The sequence below is a fragment of the Zosterops lateralis genome, assembly GCF_965231275.1.
Source record: "Zosterops lateralis genome assembly, chromosome: 24".
NCBI classification, from domain to species: domain Eukaryota; kingdom Metazoa; phylum Chordata; class Aves; order Passeriformes; family Zosteropidae; genus Zosterops; species Zosterops lateralis.
Genome location: NC_139784.1, coordinates 6,973,310 through 6,999,258, shown reverse-complemented (window position 1 = coordinate 6,999,258; position 25,949 = coordinate 6,973,310). Strand labels below are relative to the sequence as shown.

Sequence of the window (25,949 nt, the reverse complement as noted above, 5' to 3'; positions counted from 1 at the left end):
CTATTCTTCTCCACATGACTCGAAACCTTAGTACGAACTAAACAAGGTGCCAGCTTTCAAGGACAGACAGAGAGAGACATTGTGCAGGACCTCAGAGGGGTTTTAGAAGCTGAGATGAGAATTACCTTGCTTGTTTCAGGGCTCTCTGGATCGAACTGGACCTGCTTGGCTGCGAGCTCCCTGCCCGTGTCCACGTCGTAGCACAAATAGACGCGGCCGAAGGCGCCCTGGCCCAGCAGCTTCCCCCGGCGCCAGTTTATTGGAGCACTCGGAGCTAAGAGACAACAGCAGGGATTTCCCTTCTCATTATACTATTTAAAAACAAAGGTGGGTTTTTCAAGGACCAATCTCTATCATAGCAGGACTGAAGCAGGTATTCTGCAGTTGAATAAACACGAGGTGCTCTCCTGGAGTGAGGAGTTTGTGGCAGAGCTCTGAACACAATCCAACCATCCAGACCCTCAGGATCTGCTGACTGGTGTCCCATTAAAATGACACCACAAAACGTTTTGCAAATGTGTTTCACAGACAAGTTATTCACTGGGGTTGGTGAAATTCCATTCCACCAGCAGGTGGATTCTACAAAACCACTACCTTAAGAGATGATGCAGCAACTAAAGAGCAGCTTTGACCCTCGATCTGTAGTTACCACATGCATCAGATGAAGAAGAGCTGGATTAGCCTTCTAAATCAATCCCAGCCAGCTGGGAATGACTTAAGCTTCTGGGACACTTGAAGGACATTATTCCGAGTTTCTTTGCCAAGCTAACTTGGGGTTACCTCTACAGGAAGGATTTTACTGCAAGGCCCTCTCTAACCAGAAGGATTAGAAGTCATAATTCCCTACTGGACATTGATAAAAGTAGGGACCATGTCAGCACATTGTGGGTATCTCCTTCACCTGCTGAACAGTCAGGCTTGATTAAAATCCCCACGATACCCAGGCAAAGCAGCATCTCCAACACCAGCAAGAGGTTCCACTCTCAGGGCATTAGGAGCCCTCAGATTGCACAAGCAGCTGTCTCCTGACCCAGAGATTAATACCTGAGCCCAGTTTTTTACACTGCCCCTAATCCCAAAGCGTATTACTCAAAGACCAGTGCTTTAGCTCCAACTTTGAAAGCAACACTACCAGATTCCTGCAGTGCAATGCATCCAATTATGTTTGATCTGACATGATCTAACAAGAAATTTTAAAAACAAAGACAGGAACCAGCCATCTGAGCAGTGTGAAAATACAGAAGAGCTGAGAGATTAGCTTTGCCACGTCTAATTTTATCAGATTTACTGCCAGCTGGTATTTTAGTGTGTTCCTTAACTCTGCTACAAGCTTATTCTTCATTTTGATCCTTAAATTACTGTATGGGATATCTGAGTTCATCGGTAATTACTTATGTTCCATTTCTTTTTTATTTTTATAATAGAAAGTTGTCCAACAAAACAACTCAAGGATGCCATTAATACAGAAATAAATCCTTCTACTAAGGAGCAAGTGAAATACATACAGCTCTCAACTAGTAGAATAACTGTAACCCAAAAGCCTGACTGAAAATGTTAATGTGGCAAGAAAATAAATGAGCTTGTCTGCCTGTTTTAAGAATCCTGTAGATCATCCAGATCAAGGAAGTTTTTTTTTTTTTACTCCTTAGCTGAATTTGCAATGCTTTCTAAAGGAAAGGCCAGCTCCCAGAAGGAATCTGAGAAGAAAAAGACTCGTCTTGTGGGTGTGACAAACAATTCTCAAAGCAGAGCCAGAGAACGAGGTGGGTTCAATGGCCTGTAAAAGCCAGGTCATGGCCATGTATGGGGTCTGGAGTTCCCCCTGAGAGCCCCCCCTGCCCACAGCCCAGCTGGGTGAGCTCCTACATTTGGTGGCGATGTTCCTCTCCTGCACGCCCAGCGCGTTCTCGCTGTCGGCGCTGCGCAGGCGGCCCCGCGGGTCCAGGTACTGCAGGGCCAGCCCCAGGTTCTCCCCGTTGGTGCTCAGGGAGCGGCTGGAAGGCACCAAAGTGAAGAGATTCCCCTGGTGGCGCCGGATCCGGGGAAAGGTCCTTCGGCCTGGGGGAGAAATTCACCGTTTTCATAAATGGCTGCAGGGGGAAGGTCGTGGCTGGGGGTTGAGCAGCGGGGAGAAGGGAGAGAAATCCCAAGTTCTGCTCTGTCCCCATGGAGCAGGATCTGCTGCCAAGCAGACGAGATGCAAAAATGGAACAGCTCAGGGCTGGTGCTGCCTGAGCTCAGTACAGCTCTGGATCGTTCCCAAAGCAGAAGGCAGAGAACACTTTGTGATGCCCTCGGTGCTGTAAGACCTAAACTTACCTTCCAAAGGAAAAATCTGGTTTGCAGGCTCTGAGCACAAGCTCCAAGTTTTGTTAACAACTACAGACAAAATTACTTTCCAGATAACGTGCCCAGACTTGCAAATAAAAACCATAAACAAAGATTGTGCCAACTTGCACCTCGTGAAATTTCGAGAGATTAATTTGCATAAAGCCATCTGATGAGCAGAGATGTAATTCTTTAAGTTCCTGCTATATTTAAAAGATCCAGAAACAAGTCTGCAATGCAAATTAGCAAAGTATAATCAATCTCTGTGGTAGGAATCCACTTATATAGGGCCAAGTCTAACAACTGTGTCCACAATTCCCCTACTCAGCCTGGATAACCCCAGAAAGGACGAAGTAAACAAAGAATTACAAACAACAACCAGTGGTTTCCATGACAATGAGGCATCATGCACAGCAGCATCAACCTCAGCACCAGCTGGAAGGATCAGGGCACTTCCAGACTCTCCAAATAGGAGTTCACTCATGTAGAGGTTGCCATTGCCTCACCTTTTTTTTTTTTTTTTTTCCCAGCCTGGAATGGGAGGTCTGAGAGCAACTCACCCTCGTTGTAGTCCTTGTGCTGCATGGAGACGTTGTAGCGCCGGGGGTAGGTCCCACCTTTGCCTGCTTTGTCATAGATCTGATTCTCACGTTCTGGCAGGAGAAGCAAAGACAAAAAGTGAGGCTACTTCAAAATGTAACTTCTAATGACAGAATTTTTCTCCAACAGTGAGGTTTTTAGGAAGAGGCAATAAATAATTTCATAGCTTATCCATCAACAGATCCCCAGTTCTATTTATACAATCCCAGCAAGCAGGGAGGGTGGCCAGCCAAGAGTAGAAAATGTCTGTATCAAATAATCTCTGCACCAAAGACATACCTGAGAACTCCTGCCTGTTATCAGGAAAGCTTTGTGCCCTTGACATCCGTGACTTCCGAAAAGAAGGACTATCAGAGAAAGAAGGCAAGAATAAGTTTTGCTGTTGTTTGGGGTACTTATTTTTTTTTTTTTTTTTTTTTTATTTTTTTTTTTAAATGAACAAGCAGAGCCTTTTCTAAAAGACATTAAAATACCCTGCAGCCAGATGTTCTCAGAGGGGTGGCTCCTCACAGGCTGCTCACTTTCAGAACTTTGTATTTATAACATAAAGCTACTGAAGCACCAGTTTGTTGGTCTGTGGTTGTGCCAGAAAATAACACAGCCTTAAGACACAGTTAATGCTCTTTAAGAAATGCAGTAGGATATAGGTAGGAAGTAAGTTCTTGTTTCCCTCCAAGAAAATGTATAGAGATAGAAAAAAAGGATTTTATGTAAGTACAACTGGCATTTCCATCTGAGCACCCACGTTCTCACCAGTTTGTACATTTGTACCTGGCTGCTCACCTGTCCAAGGACTGGCAGCTTCCTGACACTGAGTTTTCAGCACTGCTTAGAGGGTCCAGCATCTGCAACGCAGAAGAAACCACAGAGCAACATCAGTGCAGTCCAGGGCCCAGCAGAGACTGTGCCAGAGGAGCAGAGCCCACAGCTGTTTGCCTGCAGGATGTCCAGCTGAACAAGGGAATCTAAGCCCATTTAAATGTACAATTTTCCTTTATCTCCCACAGAAATTAGGTTCATATAAAATCTGAGGCACTGCTTTAGTTGTTGAAAGACTCTGCTGTGAAAAATGCAAGCTTTAGCAGCCTTGTCCTGCATTTTGATCCCAACTAGCTCCAGGAACAGCCTCTGCTGGTGCTGCTGCCTCCACCTGCAAGTCGCCCTTTGGCCTCACTTCCCACTTTTTTGAATGGAGAGCAGAGTTTCAAAAGCAAGAGGGTCACACAAACCTGGTAATAGGAAACCTTGTCACATGTGTGACAGCACCAAAACTGCTCAGTCAGAGGTGGAGGGGCAATGCCCAGAACAGGGAACTGCTTCTGGCAGCCCAACAAAGGCTTTCAACTTCCACAGCCACAATTTGAAGCTGTTTAAATGCACAAAGCAGCACTTTCACAATCCCAGAATGGTTTGGGTTGGAAAGGACTTTATCCAATTCCACTTCCTGCCACGGGCAGAGATACCTTCCACTAGATCAGGCTGCTCTAAGGTTGCCCTTGGACACTTCCAGGGATGGGGCAGCCACAACTTTCTGGACAAGCTGTGCCTCATCACTTAAAGGTGTTGATGCAACCACAGCCAGCAAATATTTGGGCAAAGACAAGGGGGCCCATGTATAATTCTGTCTCTCCCCTCCTCCCGGGGGCTTTAGCTCAGTTATTAGGAGGATTTGGAGAGAATTATACCAAGGATGAGGTGAGAGATCTCAGAAGAGGCCCTTTCCCTGGGACCTTTGTCCCAGACATTTATTCTTTGAAATTCCAGGGGGTAAAGAGGTAGAACAAAGAAAGGGGAGACAATTTATAGCCCCCTGGTCAGGGAAGAGCCAGCTGGACCACAGCCAGTGGGGTCAGAGAAGGAAGGAAGGGTCACTCTAAGTGGTGAGGAACTCCAGGGGGTCAGAAGGGAGAAACCATTCCCCTGGAGAGTTACAGCAGGCCCAAGCCCCAGCAGATCTCTGAGGCCCCAGGAGCTCCCTGGGGCTCTGGGCTGTACTCACGCACTGCTCGCTGGTCTCGGGGATGAACTCGCCCTCGCTGTGGATGCTGGTGTAGGAGCCCTGGCGGGCGATGCGCTGCTGCCGCTCGGGGACGTAGCCGGGCGGGGGAGAGCTGCGGCCCGTGTTCTGGGAGCCTGCAACGAGGACAGAGTCCAGAGTCACACTGCTGGGACACTGCTGCACACAACAATCCCCAAATCTCCTCTACCACCATCTATCAGGCTCCAGACTCACTGCTGGGACACTGCTGCACACAACAATCCCCAAATCTCCTCTACCACCATCTATCAGGCTCCAGACTCACTGCTGGGACACTGCTGCACACAACAATCCCCAATCTCCTCCTGCACCAAACCTCTATCATCGCCACAGGAACACCAGTGAACCCTCCAGTCTGGACAGACAGGGAACCAGGAAAACCAAACTGTCTGATGTGTGATGTTTCAGATGTTACACGATTACTGCTGAAGCTCCTGACAATGCAGTCATCTATTTCTAACCTCTTCTGCTCAACCCTCTGAACATAGTTTAATCCAGTTTAATCATCTGCTAATGGCACTGCCTAAAGAGTTTCTCTTGTGCTACCTACTGAGAGAAATTTCACTCTTAGAGTTTATTTTTTTCCTTGCAGATCTCAAAGAAGATGAAACTTTAGATACAGGAAGGAAAAAAAAAATCCCCTTTTTGCAGTGACCTATCCACCTGCAGCTGCCACCAATTCCCACTGTGAGTTCCAAGAACTGCTGTGGTCCAGCCAGTCTGCTCGAGGTCAGAGGCAGCAGGTGAAGATCAGCCCTCAAGCTGTGCCCCTTACAACACTGTCTTTAATTAACTGTGTGTACTCAGGTGCTAGGAAAGATGGGTAAAGATCAGCAAATATTCTCCCAAGGAAAATATTTTCTATAGAAGTTGTAATAAAGAGCAAAGGCAAAGAGCTGGGAGAAGTGAGCTGAAAAGCAGAGCACACACCTTTAAGGGGGCTGAAAGGCAGAGCACACACCTTTAAAGAGGCTGAAAAGCAGAGCACACACCTTTAAGGGGGCTGAAAAGCAGAGCACACACATTTAAGGAGGCTGAAAAGCAGAGCACACACCTTTAAGGGGGCTGAAAAGCAGAGCACACACCTTTGAGGGGGCTGCAGAAGGAAAATGAACAATACTGGTATGGCTTACAGTGCGAGGGGGGTGAACGACATGAAAAAAAAAGAGATTAATAAAATCATAGGATCATTAAGGTTGGAGAAGACCTCCAAGATCACAAAGCCCAAGCCTGTCAAGTCCACCATCTATTGCTCTGAGCTCCCAGCTGATTTCCCAAGCAGCTCCCAGGGCTCCTGTGCCCTCTGGAGCCGTTTGGAGGGTGGGATAGCCCCGGGTGTGCCCCAGGCCTGGAGCACTTTCACTGCTTCCGACAGATGCCCCGGCCAGAGGAGCCCAGCGCCGCTGGCACCGGCCCAGCTGCTCTTGTGGAAAGGCCCCATCCCTGGGCAGGAAAAGGAAGTCGGCACTAAATCCATGTATATCAAAGGAAGTGAGTGGAAAAAACACAAGCCCTGCCAGAATGCTTAGCAGCTTTTTTTTTTTTTTTTTTTTTTTTTTTTTTAAATAAAAGTTATCTTTACTTCCAAAGCTCTGAGCTGGTGACAATAGGCTCGAGGGTGTTTGGAGCTCAGCTCCCTCCCCTGCTTGCAAAAAGCTTGAGCTGAACACTGCTTTGGGCTTTAATTGCATGACATGGTACAAGCTGGAGAGTCTCTATGCCTAAACCACCAGGGCACATTCCTTTTCCAGACTGAAGACAGGAAAAGAGATGGAAGAAGAAATTGATGCACGTCCGAGGTATTGCCAAATTACCAACAAACCTCTGACAGAACTGGAACTCTTCTGGACCTCCTCATAATGTATTTTGACATGTTCAGAAAATAAAACCAATGGTTTCTTGACTGATGAATGACAAGCTATTCAGAAAGCATCCCTAAGTCGGGATAAGAGGAAAGAGTGTGTAACTGGGATACAGAAGGGGCCCCTTATTACCACAGTTTACCCATGACAGACACTCACTACAGTCTGTTGGCTTTGGCACCATTATCTGGATACCTCAGAATGTCAGTATAGAGAAATATATATGTAGATCTATTTTAAATAAAATAATTTTGACATTCAATTTGTCTGTTATAGAAGAAACGTGGTGCTCAGATGTGCATGGACACCGCTTCTCAGGACCAAGGACTGCTGCTCTTTTTATGCACATTAACTTCAAACTAGGAAGGATGGGAAAAGTCTCTTTGCCCCTGTTTCAGTCACGTACTTCACAAGCTTTCAGTGCTCCTTTGTTTGTTTGCTGCCTCATAAAAGCAAACTGTACAGAAGGGGATCAGCAAACTCTCCGCAGGATACAAGAAGGTTTGTTAGACAAGTCCCACACTGAGAACTCCTGGTCTAGTTCACAAATCCTTCCCTCTGAGCTCATCCTCCCAGTTACCTCTGGTCAGAACAGTGTGGATCCAACTCTGGCTTCGACCCCCAGTATGGAGACTGTTGTGGTTTAAGCTGATTTATTTGATACTTTGCACTGCAAATACTGATCTAAAATCGTGTAATAATTCTGCCTCAAGTTTACAGAGTTATTGAAACTGAAACACTCCTTTGAAGGTGTTTTAGTTTTTCATATGAAGGTTAACACCTTTGAGCATCACTCAAGACCAGACAGATCTTGAGATCTGTCAAGATCAAGATCTGTTCAAATCAAGAACAGATTTGAATTGCACTGCACGGTTACACAGAAGGTTGTAACATAGAAATTGGGAGAAATCAGACAAATCTGCCAGAGATAGAAGTCATAAAAACTACAAAAGTCTTACAGAACCTTGTCCCTAAACAGGAGTTCACTGAGCTAACAGAAACCCAAGGAAATGACAGAAAGGTACATATTGCTCTGTTTTTTTTTTCATTATCTTTTGTGTACCTCTGATTTTGTCTGGTGCTCTACTCACCTGATAATTCCAAGAGTGAAAGTTTAGGCAACTCAGAATGTAGGACACTAGTTGGATATGCAATAGTAATTCCTAGTAAAATGCTTGATTACAGGAGTCAGGACAGATTCCAAAGCCCGACATAAAAAAAAAAAAATCAAATCAAGGTTTCATGAACTGAAATTGCCAATCTAAATAAAAACCTTAATAGACTCACATCAGCTTTCCAAACTTCTAACCACAATGGCTCTGGCTTTAGGACATCCCCTTTAGCAGCTCCTCAGCTGTTCCACAACTTAGCAAGGAACTTTGAGACATTCTATTGTAAACACATTAAGAGCCTTTGAAAACGAACCGCCTTGTCCCAAAATAACCTTTCAATTTCTCAAGGCTCTCCTAAATGCTGTACCATAAACACTAATGCCCCAAAGATACATTTCAACAAACAAAAACATGTACAAGTGGCAAAAATACTCACTGACAGACAGATGCCTGCTCCTGGGTTCTGGCTGCTGATAGGGTGTGCTCACATCCCCCACAGACTGGGAAGTTTTAATCCTGACCTGCTTGGGCAGTCCAGAATGGGGTGAGGAACTGGTCTGTTGGGCAAAATGAAAAGAATAAAACAAAATAAAGTGAGATGAAGGAGCTCAAGTAGTCCGGCCACAGATTTGAAAATATTACACTTAGTACCAAGAAAGTGCTGAGCAACAGTTCTAGAGCCTGAAATCATCTTATTAATTCAGAAAACACACACAAAAAGGCAGCAAAAGAGCCAGGTTCACAATTATGGTGTAAAACAGGAGTCAGAGAACTCCTGAACTTGTAGAACAAGTGCAGCTCAACTCAAGTGCAGGATTTGCAGGTCCCAGTGTCTGACACTCCCAGGTAAACACGAGAGGCTCCTGTCACCCCCTGAGACCAGAACACAGAAGCACCTGCAATTTCCATCAGCCACCTTGGCCAGCAGAGAGAAATTCTGAATCTTGCACTGTTGCAGAAGAAACCTGACGGGCTCCTGGTACAAGGGACCCAGCTACTGCTGGAAAGTTTATTTGCTTTCTGTACAGATTTGTGCCGAAGCCACCTTTCCATCCCCAGAAAAAGAAAAAGAGCACAACCAAAACAAAATCTGCATCCTGTACTTCAGGAAAAATAATGCTTCCCACTCCCTCAGTGGGATGAGATCATGCAGCCAAGAAACCTCCTTCAGGCTTGTGGGCTTTATCCCACGGAGGGCTCTCCTGTCAGGCAACTCGCAGCAGCAGAGGAAGCTGGAGGAGAGGGGGGGAAACAGTGGCACTTACTGAAGGCTTTGCTGTTTGTTTCTGCTTCGAGTAAAAGAGGAAAAAACAGCTAATAAAAGGACATCAGCAGTGGCTACTGGCTGGTGCAGGGTGAGATTTACCAAGTGTTTACTGGTCATGCAAAGTCAGATGGTATCATTTGATACCTGGCTGCAGCCTGAAGGCACTGACATGAACAGAGGGCTGGCAAGGAGGATTGCCTGCCTGTGCTGTACCAAAAGTTGAGGCCACCTTTTCCAGGATGTTTCCTGACAACGCAGAACTTTGGTCTGACTCCACCAGGTCAGACCAAAGACCTTCTTGCCAAGTATTGTCTACAGAACAGGCAGCAACAATCGCTCAGGGGAAGGGCACAGGACAAGGAACAGCATCATCCCCTCCTACACCTCCCCAGTCATTTGGGGAAGGACTGTTAACACTCCTCAAGTTCTCTGTATTTCCATTACTGTGGATTATCAAATTAAGAAATAGCGAGAAGTACATTTAAGTTATCATGACAGTTCCAAGAATTACAGGTGTGATTATTTCAAGAGCTGAGCTCTCAGCCTGCAGAACTTGAATAGGGATGAACATTCCAGATTGACAAGGTACTACCAAGAGAGCAGCTTTCTGTGTCACACTCTTCAGGAGAATGTGGTAATTTGCAAATCAAATACCTAAGCTATTGAGGTCTTTGGTTTGAAAAGCTGTATGACCTTAATTCTGAAGGAAAAAAAAAATAAAAATAGAGATATTGGTAGAGTGAACTGTGTTTTCCAGTCACAGATCAGAAATAAAGGAAAATTCTGACTCTTTTTGCCTTCTTCAGATTGCAGTTCATTCATTGTCCAAAATAGGCATCTTTGGGAGCTTGACTTAAATGTCTATTTCTCATATTCTGATCTTGTCTACTGAAAAAAAGGAAAAAAAGCAAACCACATTGACACTCACTGCCACAGCCACCTGTGGTGGAGGAGAGTTTATCTTAGGTCTGAGCAAAGGCAGCTCAGGTTCCACAGAGCCAGGCTGGACTCAATGCATTAGGGCTCTAGAAATGAAAAATCACTGGGAGCTGTCCCCAGGCTTCTCATCCAGAGAAAAAAGTGCTAAAGGCTTTTCTTCCAGGACAACCTGTACTCTAAAGGCAAAATAATTTCACACATTTGCAACACTGTGCTATTAATCAAAGCTAATAAAACTTCTCTGCAAACCAAATTCATCAAGTGTTTTCTGCCTGCAGCCGCTGGGTATTTGATATAAAAAATGGCCTTCACATGACAGCTTAAAACTCTGCCATGTTTTAGTCCCCAAACAGCTGCTGCAGTCAGGGGAAAAAAAACCCAACACAAAAAGACACCTCTAGTTGAGGCAATGCAAAGAGGATAAACACATGCATTTGTGCCTGGGAAAAGTGATTTTATAATCCCTGTCACACTCAGTTAATGCTGTCACTGTGCTTTGGAGTCTTAAGGGTAAGCCCCTTGATTTTGCTGCGGTGCCAGAGCTGTTGTTACCTACATGGTTTCTGTCCTGGGACAGCAACAGTATCCTCAGGCTTTTCACATTGGAGCTCCTGTCTAAGAGATCTACAGCTTTATCCAAGTCATCTTGGTTTTTCAAAGGAATAGACAGCTGCAAAATAAAGAGCAGTAAAAAAATCACATTAGAAAAGACAGGAAAAAAAAAGAAGTCTACTTCTACAATAGGTATTTAAACAAACATTAGAAAAATGCAGACCATAAAACAGGACTCTGATCCCTCAGTCATTCCACAAATTTTCATTCCAACACTGTCTTACTGTCCTTTTTAATGAGGTTTTCCTCCCATGTCAGAGAAATGGCTGACCCTAATGCAAACTTCTCTAAAACATCACCCACAAAAGTATTAATTGCTACCTGGATTTGCTGTTTGCAAAGAACAGAGACTCGCCAGCCCCTGACTCTCTGAGGAGAAAAGAATACTTATGGATCCAGAGCTAATGATCAAATGAAAACTGGGCTTCAGGTAGAATGAGAGTGTCCTAAGCAACAGCAGAACAAGGGAACAAGATGCTGATGTTTGTACAACACACACAAATCAGTGAGAGGCTTTATCAGGATCAGCACATTTGCCTTTGGATCAGGGATTTGATAACGGTTTCTATTAAAGGAAGACCCGAAAATTAAATTTCTGGGTGTGGAATTTGTGATGGGGGAAGGAGGTGCCATGCAGAGAGCACAGAGAGCTGAGCACCTCGTTGTTCATGTAGTGCAGGTCCAGGGGCTGCCCAAAGGCTGTTTTCACTTTCTGCTGAACGTCTTCGTAGCGCACGGGACGGACAAACGGGATAATCCTGGGAGGAAAGAGAATCACTGACTCAGTTCAGAGATATACTCCATAATGCAATCAAATCACATGGCTGAGCCATTAAAATGCCCTGAATGGTCTCCTTTCATCCTCAAGCAAGTAGTGAACCTTTAGAATTTAAATTTGTATGTATTATTTCAATGAAGAATTATTGATCTCTGGCCCATCTCCATACAGTTTGTTAAAATGCAATATTCAGCTGGAGTTTTCAAATGGAATCTCTTTGCCCCTGGGTAGAAAAGTAAGCTTTTTGAATAAATGTCTTTCACATAAACAGGATAAAAATGCCCTGTGCACCTTGGCTTAAAAAAATCCCACCTGCTCTGGCACAGATGAGTTACTGCCACAAAGAGCTGGATTGTGAGCACCAATTAACAAACCTGTCACGAGGCAGAAATAACAGGATACAACAAGGTGTCCCCTGAGCCTCCTCTTCTCCAGGCTAAACAATCCAAGATCCTCTTCACACACCAACTATTATAGTATCTGGTTATACTTTCTGTCCTCGAATGGAAGATTAGTGTTCTTTCCAATTTTCGCTAGTTAACTTTTGGAAAAAAAAAGCCGGTTCCAACCAAAGAACTTTCAGTTTTTTTATGTCTCCCTCCTATTTCATTTGCTACATCAGCACACTACAAATGACCAAGGGGCTGTTTGGACTTCCAAGTTACTGAGTGGACCATGGAAGCTCCAGACCTGTTCTTGCTCATAGGGGTGACCCTGAATTATCTCACACGAGTTTGTGGGGCAAGGGAGGGACAGGGGCTTTCTGTAGGGGCCACAGATGGAAGCTGTGGCTGCCCCTGGATCCCTGGCAGTGTCCCAGGCCAGGCTGGACAGGGCTGGGAGCAGCCTGGGACAGTGGAAGGTGTCCCTGCTCATGGCAGGGGTGGCACTGGGTCTTTGAGGTCCCTTCCAACCCAAACCATCCAGGGATTCTATGATGAAACTGTGCTTTGGAGAGAAGGCTTAGTTTCCCAATCATCCATCCAACACAGCTTCATCAGCCCTGAGTATCCTTTCATGAGATGCAGCTTTTGTTTTAAACAACCAAAAAACTGGCCCTTGTGTTTAGTTGGCTTCCTCAGCCCCTTCCCATGAAGGGTTATTTTGCTACCAGACCTACAACATTCAGCTGTTTGGATGTAATTGTCCTTGCTAAAAAGCAGCCCACAATAACATTTTCTACAAACTCCTCAGAAACCCCTACATGGGATCACAGTCCTCTGGCACCACACAAACGCAGTGTGGCTCTCAGTCCCTCATAAAGGCTCCCATTCTACACTCCAGTGCTTTCAAAAGCAGAGCTGTTCTCAGGTGCCACAAATTTTATTAGTTTAAAAACTCTGCGCGCTCCTCTAACACAAAATCCTGGAACTGCAGGGTTTAAGGAGCCCATTCCTGCCTGACCACCTTAAATATTTGTGGTTAGATCTGGCAGCTCCTGTGAAACCAAGCACACACACTGACGTTCTGGTGCAAGCTCCCTGTCTGGAACTGCACACTGTGCTGGGAGCAGGGAATTCAGGCGAGCACAACTGCATAATTAGACTGACACACAATCAACCTTTTCATTTTAGAAAAAAAAAAAAAATCAGGAGAAAACTTTTCTGCCCCCCAAAGTGCACCCAGCAGACAGATGATAAGCCTGTGGTGACAGGATTTTGAGTTCCCCTGTCCTGACACAGTGTGACAAGAAATTGTGACGTGTCCCACTGTGGCTCTGCTGTCCCCACAAAGCCCCTGGCACAGGAGAGTGTGAGCAGACCTGGCTGACAAAGGAGAAGGCAAATCTCAGAGATGAGTACCTGTAAAATTCCTCCCGCAGCACAAAAAAAAATCACTGACAGAATTCATCATGTAGGATTTCAGTGAAAGAAACAGTTCAAGTTCTGAGGAAGAGTAGAAATTCTGCACAGCCTGCTTTGCCAACAAAGAACACTTCTGCTTTCCTAAGAGAAATCCCAAAATGTGGCACAGGAGGAGCTTCAGCAGCTTGGCCAATACCCTCTGCTGGAACAGGCTGTGAGGATCCCTACAGACAACTCATCCTCCTGTACCGCTGACATTAAATTTGCATTTCATCATGAAATCATGAACTACTTCATGTGCCTGGCCTGAGAGAAACCAAAGGATTCCCAGAGGATGTGTGTGAAGATGGCACACACATTCATACCTACAACCCAGTGAATATCTTCCAAAATATGGACACTGTAACCCAGCATCAAGATCACATTTTCCCCCAGTGAGAGCAGACCCAGAGACCACAGACAAGCCCAGAGCCTTCCTGAGTGTTCACACAGACACCAGCCATTAAATGTTTCAAGAGCTCCTCTCGATTTGATGGCAAATAAGAGGCTTTTTGAGACCTACTCTGAAATACTTCATCAATTTATTCATTGGAAAAAAAATGCTGTAAAAACTGAAGCTCCTATTTCAGTTATTTTTTTTTCTTGTAAAAGAATGTCTCTGAAAACCAAATATCAGAGGAAATAACAAAGAAGCTTTTACACCAATGAAAAAAAAATAAAAATCCTTCCCTTGCTGTATCTATTGCTCAATCACAGCAGGGCAGTGATAATGACAGGGCATCAGGAAGTGAGAAACTAGAAAAGAATGACGCTGATTTGATCAGCCTCGTTTGGTTCCAGTTAAATGAAACAAAATGGGAATATATCTGAAATAAGACTTTCAGGCTGAACTTATTTCAGGCTGGACAGCTTTTAAAAATGCTGCAGCTCACTTACAAATAAATATCATGGAAATAGATCAGTGTTTTATGACACACTGATCGCTAAAAATAACCAAGTTGTGTGTGTGACCTGTTTGCTATTTCCATTCAGGAAAAAGAAAAGCAAAGCCAACAAAATATTGAAGCTAAATCACTGATGACTGAATTACTCTCCATAAGCAAAGAACCAAAGCAGTGAAGGCCAACTCACCGTCTCTCCCCGTTATGTTCAAACTTTATCCTGACATCATTCTGCAGGAGAAAGAACAAAAGGTGAGCTCACAATCAGACTCTGGCACACACAACAGCACACAAATGCACTGGATTATGATTTTAGTATTTTAACTTTCTCCCTGGAAGCTGAAGCAGACTGTGGAAACAAGTGGCTGATACATGAACACGTGAGGAATGGAAACTGCTCAAGGAGAAAGAGAAGGAAAGGGGTATAAAAACTGTAATTTTTTGTAAACTGACACTTAAATAGAGGACATTGAAATAAACTTTAACACTGCATGGGAAAAAATCTAAAATTCAGTTCTAAGTGCTTATTAATCTGAAGCTAATTTTCAGTAAGCTTGCATGGCAAAAAAAAAAAAAAAAAAAAAAAAAAAAAAAAAAAAAAAAAAGAGAGGGAATGCTACATTTTTATTCCTACTCCTATTAAAAAAAAAATTATTCTTATTTATTATTCTTTATTCTTAAGATATGGACTAAATCTGTTTTTGCAAAAATGCAGCCCCTGAAACTCAGAGTTACAAACAGGCTGATTCTGTGTCACCTTTTAAAGTTCTGAGGTTTCAGCAGAGGGGTCATCACCACCACCTGGACAGTGAAAAGCACTGACTGTGCAACCTGTGCACTCACTGGAAACTCAGAAGATGCTGCGTGGCATGGAAGAGTCAACAAGCTGAACTTTCAACTCTGGACATCCAAGTTCAGATCCCAATTTAGGTGAGAAAGATAAAAATAGAAGGGAAAAAAAAAATCCGCTCTGATAAGACTCCATGATTTCTGCTGCACAATTTATGTGATTGGAATAGATTAAGCCATCTGTGAAAGCCTCAGACAATAGGCAATCATACATCTAGGAACTTCAAAAAAAAACGTGGCCAGGAAATGCTCTTTAGCTGGAGGAAGTTTCTGGCAGGCCCAGTGGTCAAGAATGCAGTTCAAAAGGAGCCATGGAGTCCCTGGAGCACAGGGAATTCCTGCAGCAGAGCTGGAGGGGCAGCAGGGACCAGGGTAAACCACCTTCCCAACCACAGCAATGACCAGCTGCAGGTGGCCCATTCACACAGAACTTTAAAGGGAGTTTTTTCAGATGTGCGAAGAGAAAGAACTCAGTCTAGAATTACTCCAAAATGAAATAAATTCTAGAGAAGCAATTCAAATTGAGCAGTAAAGGAACAATGCAGCAAAGAGCAAAGGAATAACAGCCTACAAAAGATGTTTTATCAGCCAACTCCTGATCAAAAAGTTGTTCTGAGACATATTGAATGAAGGAAGGATTGCTTTATATCAGGGTTTTCAGGAAACTAAGGCACAGGTTTTGATTTAGCTTTATACTACTTTAAGCAGCCTGGTCTAAAGGAACTAAACAGGACACTTTGGATGAAATGGAATTCACACCATTTTTCAGATGAAATTTCTGACCTCAAGATGTGATTTAGGCCCTGGAGCAGCCAAGTGACACAGCTCTCACCAGCTGAAATTAGACAACACTAAAGGATGCCCAGGGCTCTTTGGAAACCTCTCTTTAACTTGCTGGTGCCCAAACAAACTTTAACCATTTTCTCAACTGCAATGCTTGCTTTGAAACCTGTAATTTGGAGTAAAGGAAAAAGGGGGATGGAATTTGGCATTTATTGCTTGATTTTTCCAAAAAGACCTGACACTGCCCAACTGGGTTTACTTATCAAAGATCTAAGAAAAGGCATTCAGAGTGATCTTGGTGTTCTTGTTCCAGAGAAAACCTAGAGGAGCTAAACATCCAGTGCTTTCAGTTTGCCTTGAAAACAGTGAACCCATCACTTCTTAAAGCAATTCACACAAACTGTCCTCAGAGATGATTAAAAAGGCAAATCCAAGTTTAGCACTTCAGTGTTCCAGTTCTGCGACGTGTTATCATATATCATAATCACAGATTCTGATTTAAGGCATCTCTGAATTTCTGTTTCAAAGCGATTTTGTACTACTCCATCTATGGATTTGTCCAACGCATTCAAGGAAATCCCAGACCCAGCTGAAAAAGTAGATTATGAGCAGGCAAAGCATAAGGAAGACAGACATGAACTTCAAAGCCTGCTCCAAAAAGCTTAAACCTGTAACAGGAATAAAACTGAAAAGTCTTATTTTACTGACATAGGAAACTTCTCCTGTTCGTGTCAGCCTTGCTGCCAGTAACTTGATTTAATTTTGAAAGACAGTAATGGACAAATAGTTTTTGACTGAAATTGTTGCTTTTGCTTTGAAGCATTTCATTTAAATGACATTCAGCATCTCCTGACAAAAGAAGGGAAGAAAAGCTTTCCCTGCCTCCCTCCCACCTGCTTAAAGGAATTCCATAGTCACTGCACACAACCCTCAAGACTCCTAATTTCTAATTGCTGATATGGAAATGAAGTTTTCTCACCGGTATTTTCTTCTCTTCCACTGCAGAGGCACACTGGTTCATTATTGCAGGGCTGCCCAAGAGGGGGGAACTGCTGGCGTTGTGTTTCTTCTTTAAAAAAAAAAAAGAATAAAATCACTTTAAAAAATGAAATACGACTGTGAAATCAGAAATCCACTTGCTAAATATTTTAGCTGGGCAGACCATAAAACCCCATAGAAATATATACAGGTACAAATGTATAAAAACATATGGGGAGAATGCAGAATACTAAGATGTTGCAAATTATCTAATACATGTATAGACGTACATATATAATGTAATATGTATTAAATATATTATTAAACTATATAAATATATACAATAAGTATATATTTAAGTATATTATTAAGTATATTAATAAGTATATATAAGTATATACAATATATAATATACAGAGTTTATATGATATATGATATTTATTAATCTCATATAAAAATATAAAAAAATATAAAATCTATTGTATTTGCCACAGCCTGAGCAGGATCAAGGAGCGAATTCACACCTGATGCTTTGGCTGTTGGAAGCACAGGACAGAGCCAAGGCAGCAGACCCTCTGTCCACCTGCTGTGACCCTTTTATCCCCATGTCAGCAGTTCAGAGAGTCACCCCCTGGCCCGTTACCTGTTTGTTGGAGTGAGCAGTGTCTTTGCTCTTCATGGTGTCGTAGCCAGGCAGGCGGTGGCGCCGGCCCATCTGCAGCGCCACCAGGTCCTTCATGATGGACTTCAGGGCCTCTTGTTCATCTGTGAATTTTGCACAACAATTGTAGGGGTGAGTTGTCTGGGTGAGCACCAACCGTGACACTCCTGCACCTCTGACACTTCTGCAGTGGTTTTTCTGCTGGCGCACAGAGCAACAATCCTCTTCAGGATCTTTGCAAATGCACTGTGATTTGATTTAGTCATAAAAAAAGCCCAAACTTAACTGAGTATCATGACATAATAAACATTAAGTCACTTGTCCAATGTCATAGAAGGATCTGGTCATGGTACAGATGAGAATGAATATCCCCAGCCCCTAATTCTGTTCAAAAGGCTTCACAACAGACAGTGAAACCTGGACAGATTTGCTAGACCATCACAGGTCATTTAGGAAAGGCAAACTGATGTGCTTCTGCCAAGGAAAACCTGGTAAAGCTCTATTCTTTCCCATTATATATCCTGTTAACTCTGAATTCTTGCTTCCTAGTGGAACAAACCACAGCCAGCAGAGAAAGAAATGAAAATCTGGACAAAGATTCATCTCGGAGTATCTGTGAACCCAAATCCACTTGCACTGATTGCCCCAACACGTTCCTCTCTTCCCTCAGAACAAGCTGATGGAATAAAATTCAAACCATTTTATGAGATTTCAAGATCTGCTGAACAGGTTCAAGTTGTCCAGCACTAAGAACAGTCTCTGCTGGCAAAGCACAATGCAGCAGGTTCAATTCAAGGCTTCTTGCCTTGCAGCGATATAAAAACACACATTGATTTATTTTTTTTTTTCTTGTATGTTCCACTGACTAAGAATTACTTTCTGAAGATCCCTGATGTAACCAATTTAAAGTATTCTCTCCCAGTGCCTGTTAGTTTTGAGAAGTGATATTGAGCAGAACTTTGTGTTTAGAGAAAAAAAAAAACCAAAGATATAAAAGGAGAGAAATGCACAGTAGCTGGGCCCTCATGGATGGCAGGTGAAGGTCTAAAAGCTATTTAAAAGCTAATTTTTTGATATTGCAGGAGGTAAAGGAAGCTGCCAAGTGAAGTGTTGTCCAAAATCTGCCCTTTCCAAAAGAGTCTGGGAGGACCTGAACTCTAGTGTTGAATGTAAAGCTTTGTTTTTTGTTTTTTGTTTTTTTGGTTTTTTTTTTTTGGTAATTGGGACTTTTGGAAGTGATGTGAACCAGGTGAGGTTATCACAGCCCCCCTACTCAAGGTGATGGTGTGTCAGGTGTGCAGTTCCTCCTTTCTTCCCTCACTTTGAGGAGTTTGAACTGAAACGAGCCTTTCCGAAGCTGATTTGTAAATAACTGAAACTTAATTTTAAGAATCCACCATGGCTGCACACTCCTGTGTCCCTGATTCATGGGTAATCACTTGCATTTGGAAGAGTTGTCCAGGGAACAGCTGCTGAACATCCAATGATGGACTGACTCACATCTGCACTTCTCTGTAAAAGGGACTCACTGGGACTATTTGTTTCTGCAATTTCATGTCGTGCATTTGTTCACAAGTCTCTCCAAAGCAGTTAGCTTATGTTTTATGCAGAAGACTGGCTTCATAGTTAATCAATGTCTGAATAACAAACTGGATTTTCACAATGCTCAAAGACGACAGATGTGGGACACGTACGGCTTGGAGAGAGAATCCTGCTGAAAGTTAATAACAAAATAGGAAAAAACACACCTCTTTGTAAGGAGGAAACATCTGAACAAGTCCCAGGCAGAACAGAAGCCACACTAGGATTATCTTCGCTAAAACCAACAGTTTCTACCCAGGTGTGTTTTAGCTTTCACAGAGTCCCAAAATGGTTTGGGTTGGAAGGATCCCAAAGGTCGTTCAGTGACATTCAGGGACACCCTGCACTGTCCCAGGGACACCCTGCACTGTCCCCAGGTGCTCCCAGCCCTGTCCAGCCTGGGAAAGGACCTTAAAGCCCACCCAGTGTCACCCCTGCCATGGCAGGGACACCCTGCACTGTCCCCAAGGTGCTCCAAGCCCTGTCCAGCCTGGCCCTGGGCACCTCCAGGATCCAGGGACAGCCACAGCTGCTCTGGGCACTCTGTGCCAGGGCCTGCCCACCCTCCCAGGGAGGAATTCCTTCCAATATCCATCTATCCCTGCCTTCTGGCACTGGGAAACCATTCCCCCTTGTCCTACCCTTGCAGGCACTTGTAAAAATCTCTCTCCATCTCTCTTGCAGCTTCTCTTCAGGTACTGGCAGCTGAATCCTAACTCGGTGCTGAGAGCACCCGACATCCCCTGGGGACTTCAGAATGTCACACCAAAAACCAGAAACATCAAGCCTAGACCAGATCATGAAAGGGGATGAAAAGAAATCTCCTAATGCATCTGCAGAAAGCGTTAATGACAGAAAAAAAAAAATCTTAAAAAGGAACACAGAACAGAGAATATATAAAAAAAAAAAAATCCAAATCAAAACCCATCAAATCTCTGCTGTCCAAGACAAGCCAAATGAGACAATAACCACATTGTGGCAGTGGAGAAGGGAGAGCACTCCTTGACATTCCAACTGCGTGTAAAAGAAGCAAGGGGTGTAAGTAACACAACCAAAGCAAGAGGCTGCTTTTTGAGAAGCACGTCAGCCAAAGGAAATAACTGCTGGGATCTATCTCAGCACTGAGTAACCCCTTGTGGGATAAAAACGTGAAGAAACAGCTGTGAATGAAGCTAAAGTTCCAGGTAGGTAATGGTACAACTTTTTTTTTTTTTTTTTTTTTTTTGAGTTTCCAACTTTACAGTTGAACATTTAACCTTTTACCTTTACTGGAGTGTCCCCAATTTACTGGTATGCTTTCATTTTGATGGTATTAAGAACAGCCTTGGAGTCACCTGGCAGACAAAGGCTGAAGCTGTGAACAACAAAACCCTCCAACCTATGGCCTGGAACATCCCTGGGGTTCCCACCACCCAAAACACTCAGGGAAGAGTTGGGATACAAGTTTTCCACTACAGTGCACTTTGGGTTTGGCCAGATCCCAGGAGGATGAAGAAGAGCTTGTCTTGGCAGAGTTCCTTTGGGCAAGAAGCAAAGGAGCTAAGAAAGCAGTTTGTAACTGAGGGCTCAGGACAAGAAAGTCCATCAAAGAAAATGTCTGGGTATAAGAATTCTCCTCTCAGCAGCTCCATCACTGCAAACAAAGATCAGAGCTTGGCTACAGGTGTTTGATCCCGGGTTCCAGGCTGTGTGCAGTCAGCAGTCACTCACTTGTGGCACATCCAGCCAAGTTACTTTTCACATCAGTCCCTTAATGCAGATCCTACCTCAGCTAGGGAGAAAATTTATTTATTAGCAGAGGCAACTCGTGAATTTACAGCACAAACTCTGAAGGGCAGCATCTGGCAAAGAGCAGAGCTCAACACTCTCAAGGTGGGACTGTTGGGGTGTCCTGAGCAGGACCAGGAGTTGAACTCCACGATCCCTGTGGATCCAACTCAGGATATTCCATAAACTCCAGTTACTGCCCCTGCAAGGTCTGTGTCTCACCCACTGCACTCATTCTAACACTGAGATGTTATTTATCTTCATAAAACTTCAACAGTTAATGTTCTAACAAAGGGGGTGGAACAACTTCAGGTGAGTTTGAATCTTATCCATTTTTGCACTGAGCTATTGGCTCTGCATTACTAAACCATCCACCCTGTAATTCATCCCTGTGTTGATGAGGTAGGACATGGCAGAGTATTTATCTCTTAAAAGTATAAAATAAAGTCAAATATTGATCTGAGCTTGTGTAGGGAAAAACTGTATCTGGTGAGGACAGCACTGTGATGGATTGAATGCTGAGAAGCATGAACACACTTCTTTATTTCCATCCCAACAGAGGATTCCCGTAGACTGACTTGGAGAAGCAGCATTACATTAATCACACAATGCAGAAGCTGCTACAAACCAAAACGAAGCGATTTTTGGAGCACTGAGAGACCCTGTTTTGCCTGGTCTCCAGTAGGTCTGGGAAACACAGCTCTGCTTTGTGCGGGAAAGATGTTGTCCAGGAAATGCTTTTCATGTTTTAAAAACTACACTCGAGGATTTTTTATAACTTCGATAAAAGTGAAATGCTGCTCACAGAGAAAAAGTTATTCCTCTCCACAAAGCCTTCGCTTCAACCAATCTGTGGTTTGTTACACAGGCCTGAACAAGCCAGAAATGGAAAAAAAAAAAAAAAAAATCACAAAGTTAGAAGAGCGAAAGTACCTGCACATGGATAAAACCAGGAAGGCTGTGAAGCCCCCTAACCCAGGATTACATTTTATACGGTATCACAGTGGCACACATGATGCCATATTGATTTGAAAAGAGAAAGAAGCAAATACATTTGTGTGTTTGTTATCTACCACCACAGCAAAGCTGGTTTGGGTGAGTGACTGGCAGATCCAGGGGCAATGAGGAAATCCCAGACAAATTGTGCTTATGTTTTAAGCCTCAAAAAAAGTCCTGCAAAGAGTTTCCTATTGAGTTCTTTGCTGTGGGCTGTTTTGGTGGTGCCAAAACAAGCTTTGGGAAATCACAAAGGTAAGAATCAGAGATCTCCAGGAGGCTCATCCCTGTGGGATGTACTCAGGGCGCCTCTCCTCATCCCCAAAGTTAAAGGGATTTTGGGATTTGAGGCGATCCCGAGCCGCAGGCTCAGCCCTGCTCCCTCCCCCGGCTGAGCCAAGGGAAGGAAGTGACACAGGCAGGAAAAGCCAGTGGATGGAGGGAAGGCTGGAGGGAGCAGGGCCTGCACAGCCCAAACCCTGCACTGCTCACCCCCAGCCCGGGCCACAGGCAGAGCCTTCCCAGCCTGCCCAGGAGTGTCTGCAGAGAAATAAACCTCAGCAATTGTCCTGAGGGCTGGGAATGGCTCCAGATGAGCTGAACCTCTGGAGCTCCTGCAAACTCTGACACCAACCACCCCACGCGTCCCTCAGGTGGGTCATGAAACTCCAGATTAAATAAAATCACAGTGTGATATACAGCCCGGCATTCGTTATTAATTAATCAATCAGGTTATTTGATGACAGTGGCTGAATTAATGTCTGTTTTTTCCCATTACAAAGGGCTCTGCCATGATACACACAGTGCTCTGCTGGAGTGGCCCATGAAACTCTATTTTTTCATTCTGCACTCACATGTTTACAAACACCGGTCCAATCGCCACTGGAAAACACTTTCATGGAAATCCAACTTCCTACTTCTGAACCATTCTAAGTTTATGAAGCACCTTGCTGTTCCAAACAGAGTGGATTACACTATTCCTGCCTCTGGAGCAGAGAAATCCAGTGATGGACTCGCATGGATTTGTTGTGTTTACAAAATCAAAACAGAGTAAAGAGGAACTGAAGTAGCTGTAGAATAACATTCGCATCGCTTTTTGAATTTAAAGCATAAAAGCTAATTATGCACGCAGACTAAATGAAGGAGAGTCTTAGAAAACCAAACTTGGTTGTAGGGAAGAAACATTAAAGTCACAACCCACGAAACTCCAGACTTAGATCAGCAGGAATTTCCTTGCCAATATGCAAATGTGAGTAAATATTCTGGTTTAGAACAATTAGAAGTTTAATTCTACACCTCTCTTTAAGCTGAAAAAGGAAGCAGGAAATATAAGACCCCCTCCATAAGCAGCTCTTTATACAGGACATACAGTCCAAACCCAAATTAATTCGAGCTAATCAATCGAATTCAGTCACGGCAACTCCTCATAACAACATTTTCCTCTTGAAAAAGAGTTCTCCCAACTCCTCTGCTTGTTCTTACATGTTGCTGTCTGGGCAAAAATGGCAGATGAGAACTCGGGGGGAGCTCCATAAAGGAAAATCTATATTTATGGACTGCACTTAACACCTAAAAAATTCTCCAATTAACCTGGAGCACAACAATCCTCGTCTCAACAAGATCCAACTTCTCCAGGAGAGGCTGCAGGAGCCCCGAGCTCAGCCCGAGGCGCGGATCCCCCCGGCTGTGTCTGGCCAAGTTTATCAAAACCCCGTGGCACGCCGCACGATTCCCGTAAACCCATTTTTTAACCATTTTAACCCTGAAAACCCCCCATTTCCCCGCTCCGGGCCCGGCCCGGGGGAGCCCCCCATCCCCATCCCCATCCCGGGAGGCCCGGCCGGGCCCCGCCGCCCCTTCCCCTTCCCCTCCCCGCCCGGTGTTCTCTGCCCGTGAGGCGGCCCCGGTTCAGGGGATTCTCCTCACCCATGTCTGCGGGCGGCGGCCCCGCTCAGGGCGGGCGCTGCGGCTCGGCGCTGTCACCGCCGCGGCTCCATGGCGGCCGGGCCGAAAGGGGAGGGCTCAGAGCCGCCGTCGCCACATTCCCAGGCCCCGCGCCGCCGCCGCCTCCTCCTCCCGGCGGCCGCGCTCCGGGAGCGGCAGGCGGGGGCGCTGCCGGTGCGGGGCCGGAGCCGCCGGTCCGTGAGGGCCGGGCCGGGCCGGGCCCGCCGCCGCCGCCGCCCGCAAAACAAACCGCTCGGCGGCCGCCGCGCACCCGCCGCCTCCTGCCAATCACAGCGGCACCCGCCGCCGCCCGCCAATCGGCGCCGCCGTAGAGCCCACCCGACGGCGCCGCTGGCCAATGGGCGCGCGAGAAGCAGCGACGCCCCGCCCCGCCTCCCCCGCGGAGCCGGCTGTCAATCACGGGGGCCCGTTGCGCCGCGGCGGGGCCACGCCCCCGAGCACCACAGGGGGCCGGGCGGGCCAGGCCACGCCCACTCTCTCCTGTCAATCACAGTGACGGACGGCAGGGAGGCCCCGCCCACGGGTCCGGAAAGGGAAATAGAAATCAAAATAGAAATGAAAATATCGAGTTTTGTCCCTCTGCCCGCGCTGTACCTGCAGTAAAGCACCTCTGGGAATCAATTCACAGGGTTCCTAAGAAGAAATGCTCCCTTAAAATAAACTAATGAATTATAATTAAAAAATCATGCTGGGTTGGGTCTGATGCAATTGATGTGTAACTCCGTTCACACACCACTGTGTGCTACTGTGATCACCCAGAGTAACCCAGGAATTCTACTCTGAATCATGAATGCTTTGGGTTGAAAGGGACCTTAAAGACCATGCCATTCCACCCACGGGCTGGGCTTAAATCAAATCATACCTTTCAAAGCAACAACCAAATTTGATTTTAATGCTCACTCTTTGTGCCAGGATCATCATAAAAAGGTTTTTTCTCAGAGAGGGAAGAGCCCAGCCCATGCCCTGGGAGGCAGAAATTTCCTATCAATTCCCAACTGCACCAGCCCTGATTTCAAACCACTCCATCATCAATAACCATTTGTTATTTTTGCCTATCTTGAAGATCCTACGTGTTTGCACATATAAATTCTCAGTTGAAGTCCTGCTAAATGAGAATGATTCCACATTCTTTGTGTAGAAACTGAGTCCAAAAGATATTAGAGCAGCGAGTGGCAGCTTGTGAGAGGAGCCAGGAGCTCCTGGCAGATGGTGGGAGACACCCACCCTGGTGGAACTCACTCTTCCCATCTCCAACTGCCCGGGGTGTCTGCATTTCACTGAGGCTTTCCCCCCCACTTTAACAAATTGAAAATAGAATGATTTGTCCTTAACAGCTCATCACTTCACCCACCTGTTAAGCCTAACGTGTAAACCAATAATTTTATCTCTTGATGTGTGGTTTCCCCACTTTACAGACATTCTCATATCACCATCTACATGCAAGTGCCATCAGGGCTTTTTTTGGACCACTACAGACCCTCACACCATTTTTTTTTTTTCTTCCTGACAAGCTGGTAAATTCTTCCTGAACTGGAATCCAACTTTTCTACTAAAATAAGTGCCCCTTTTTTGTGCAACTTGAGGGGAAAAAAAAAAAAAAAGTAATTCCTTTCTGACTTCTACTTAATATTAATTGTACTTAATAATGTACTGGCTTTGTGGATAATTGCAGAATCCCAGAATGGTTTGGCTTCCAGCAGGGAAGGTTCACTCCTGTAAAGAGAAATTGCAGAACATACTTAACTCTTGGATTTATTCAGATTGTCTGATGCCATTCAATGTAAAATCATCAGTAAAGATATTCACAAAACACAGGAGCTCCTGTGTTTCCAGTCAGCCCATTTGTTGTAAAGGAACTTTATGAGGCCTAATTGTTTAATGCTGTCACGCAGCATCAGCTAAGAAAAGGAAGTGTAATCCCTATTTTAGGGACTTAAGGGCATTGCACAGAGAGACAGTGACTTGTTAAAAGTTACACAGGAAGTCTGGAGTAGACCTTTGGGATTTAACTCCTGGCATCTTTTCCTACTGTCTTAATCACTATGCCATCATCTTATTTTCTATTTTGGTAGTATTTCCATTTTCTG

General features: G+C 44.7%; 1 protein-coding gene across 1 annotated transcript in view; it reads right to left on the bottom strand.

Moving 5' to 3' along the window:
- MAP3K3 (mitogen-activated protein kinase kinase kinase 3) overlaps positions 1–23,895 on the bottom strand; it is a 34,327-nt gene extending 10,432 nt beyond the window's left edge. Inside the window, exons 1-13 of the mRNA XM_083877606.1 lie at positions 23,824–23,895; positions 17,536–17,657; positions 16,894–16,983; positions 14,473–14,513; positions 11,417–11,516; positions 10,703–10,816; positions 8,377–8,497; positions 4,928–5,061; positions 3,712–3,773; positions 3,208–3,275; positions 2,889–2,981; positions 1,867–2,058; positions 126–274 (exon numbers count right to left, since the gene is read on the bottom strand). Coding sequence (XP_083733732.1) covers positions 126–274; positions 1,867–2,058; positions 2,889–2,981; positions 3,208–3,275; positions 3,712–3,773; positions 4,928–5,061; positions 8,377–8,497; positions 10,703–10,816; positions 11,417–11,516; positions 14,473–14,513; positions 16,894–16,983; positions 17,536–17,657; positions 23,824–23,827 — 1,290 coding nt within the window. The 5' untranslated portion in view covers positions 23,828–23,895. The remainder of the gene's footprint in view (positions 1–125; positions 275–1,866; positions 2,059–2,888; positions 2,982–3,207; positions 3,276–3,711; positions 3,774–4,927; positions 5,062–8,376; positions 8,498–10,702; positions 10,817–11,416; positions 11,517–14,472; positions 14,514–16,893; positions 16,984–17,535; positions 17,658–23,823) is intronic.
- Positions 23,896–25,949: the final 2,054 nt, after the last annotated feature.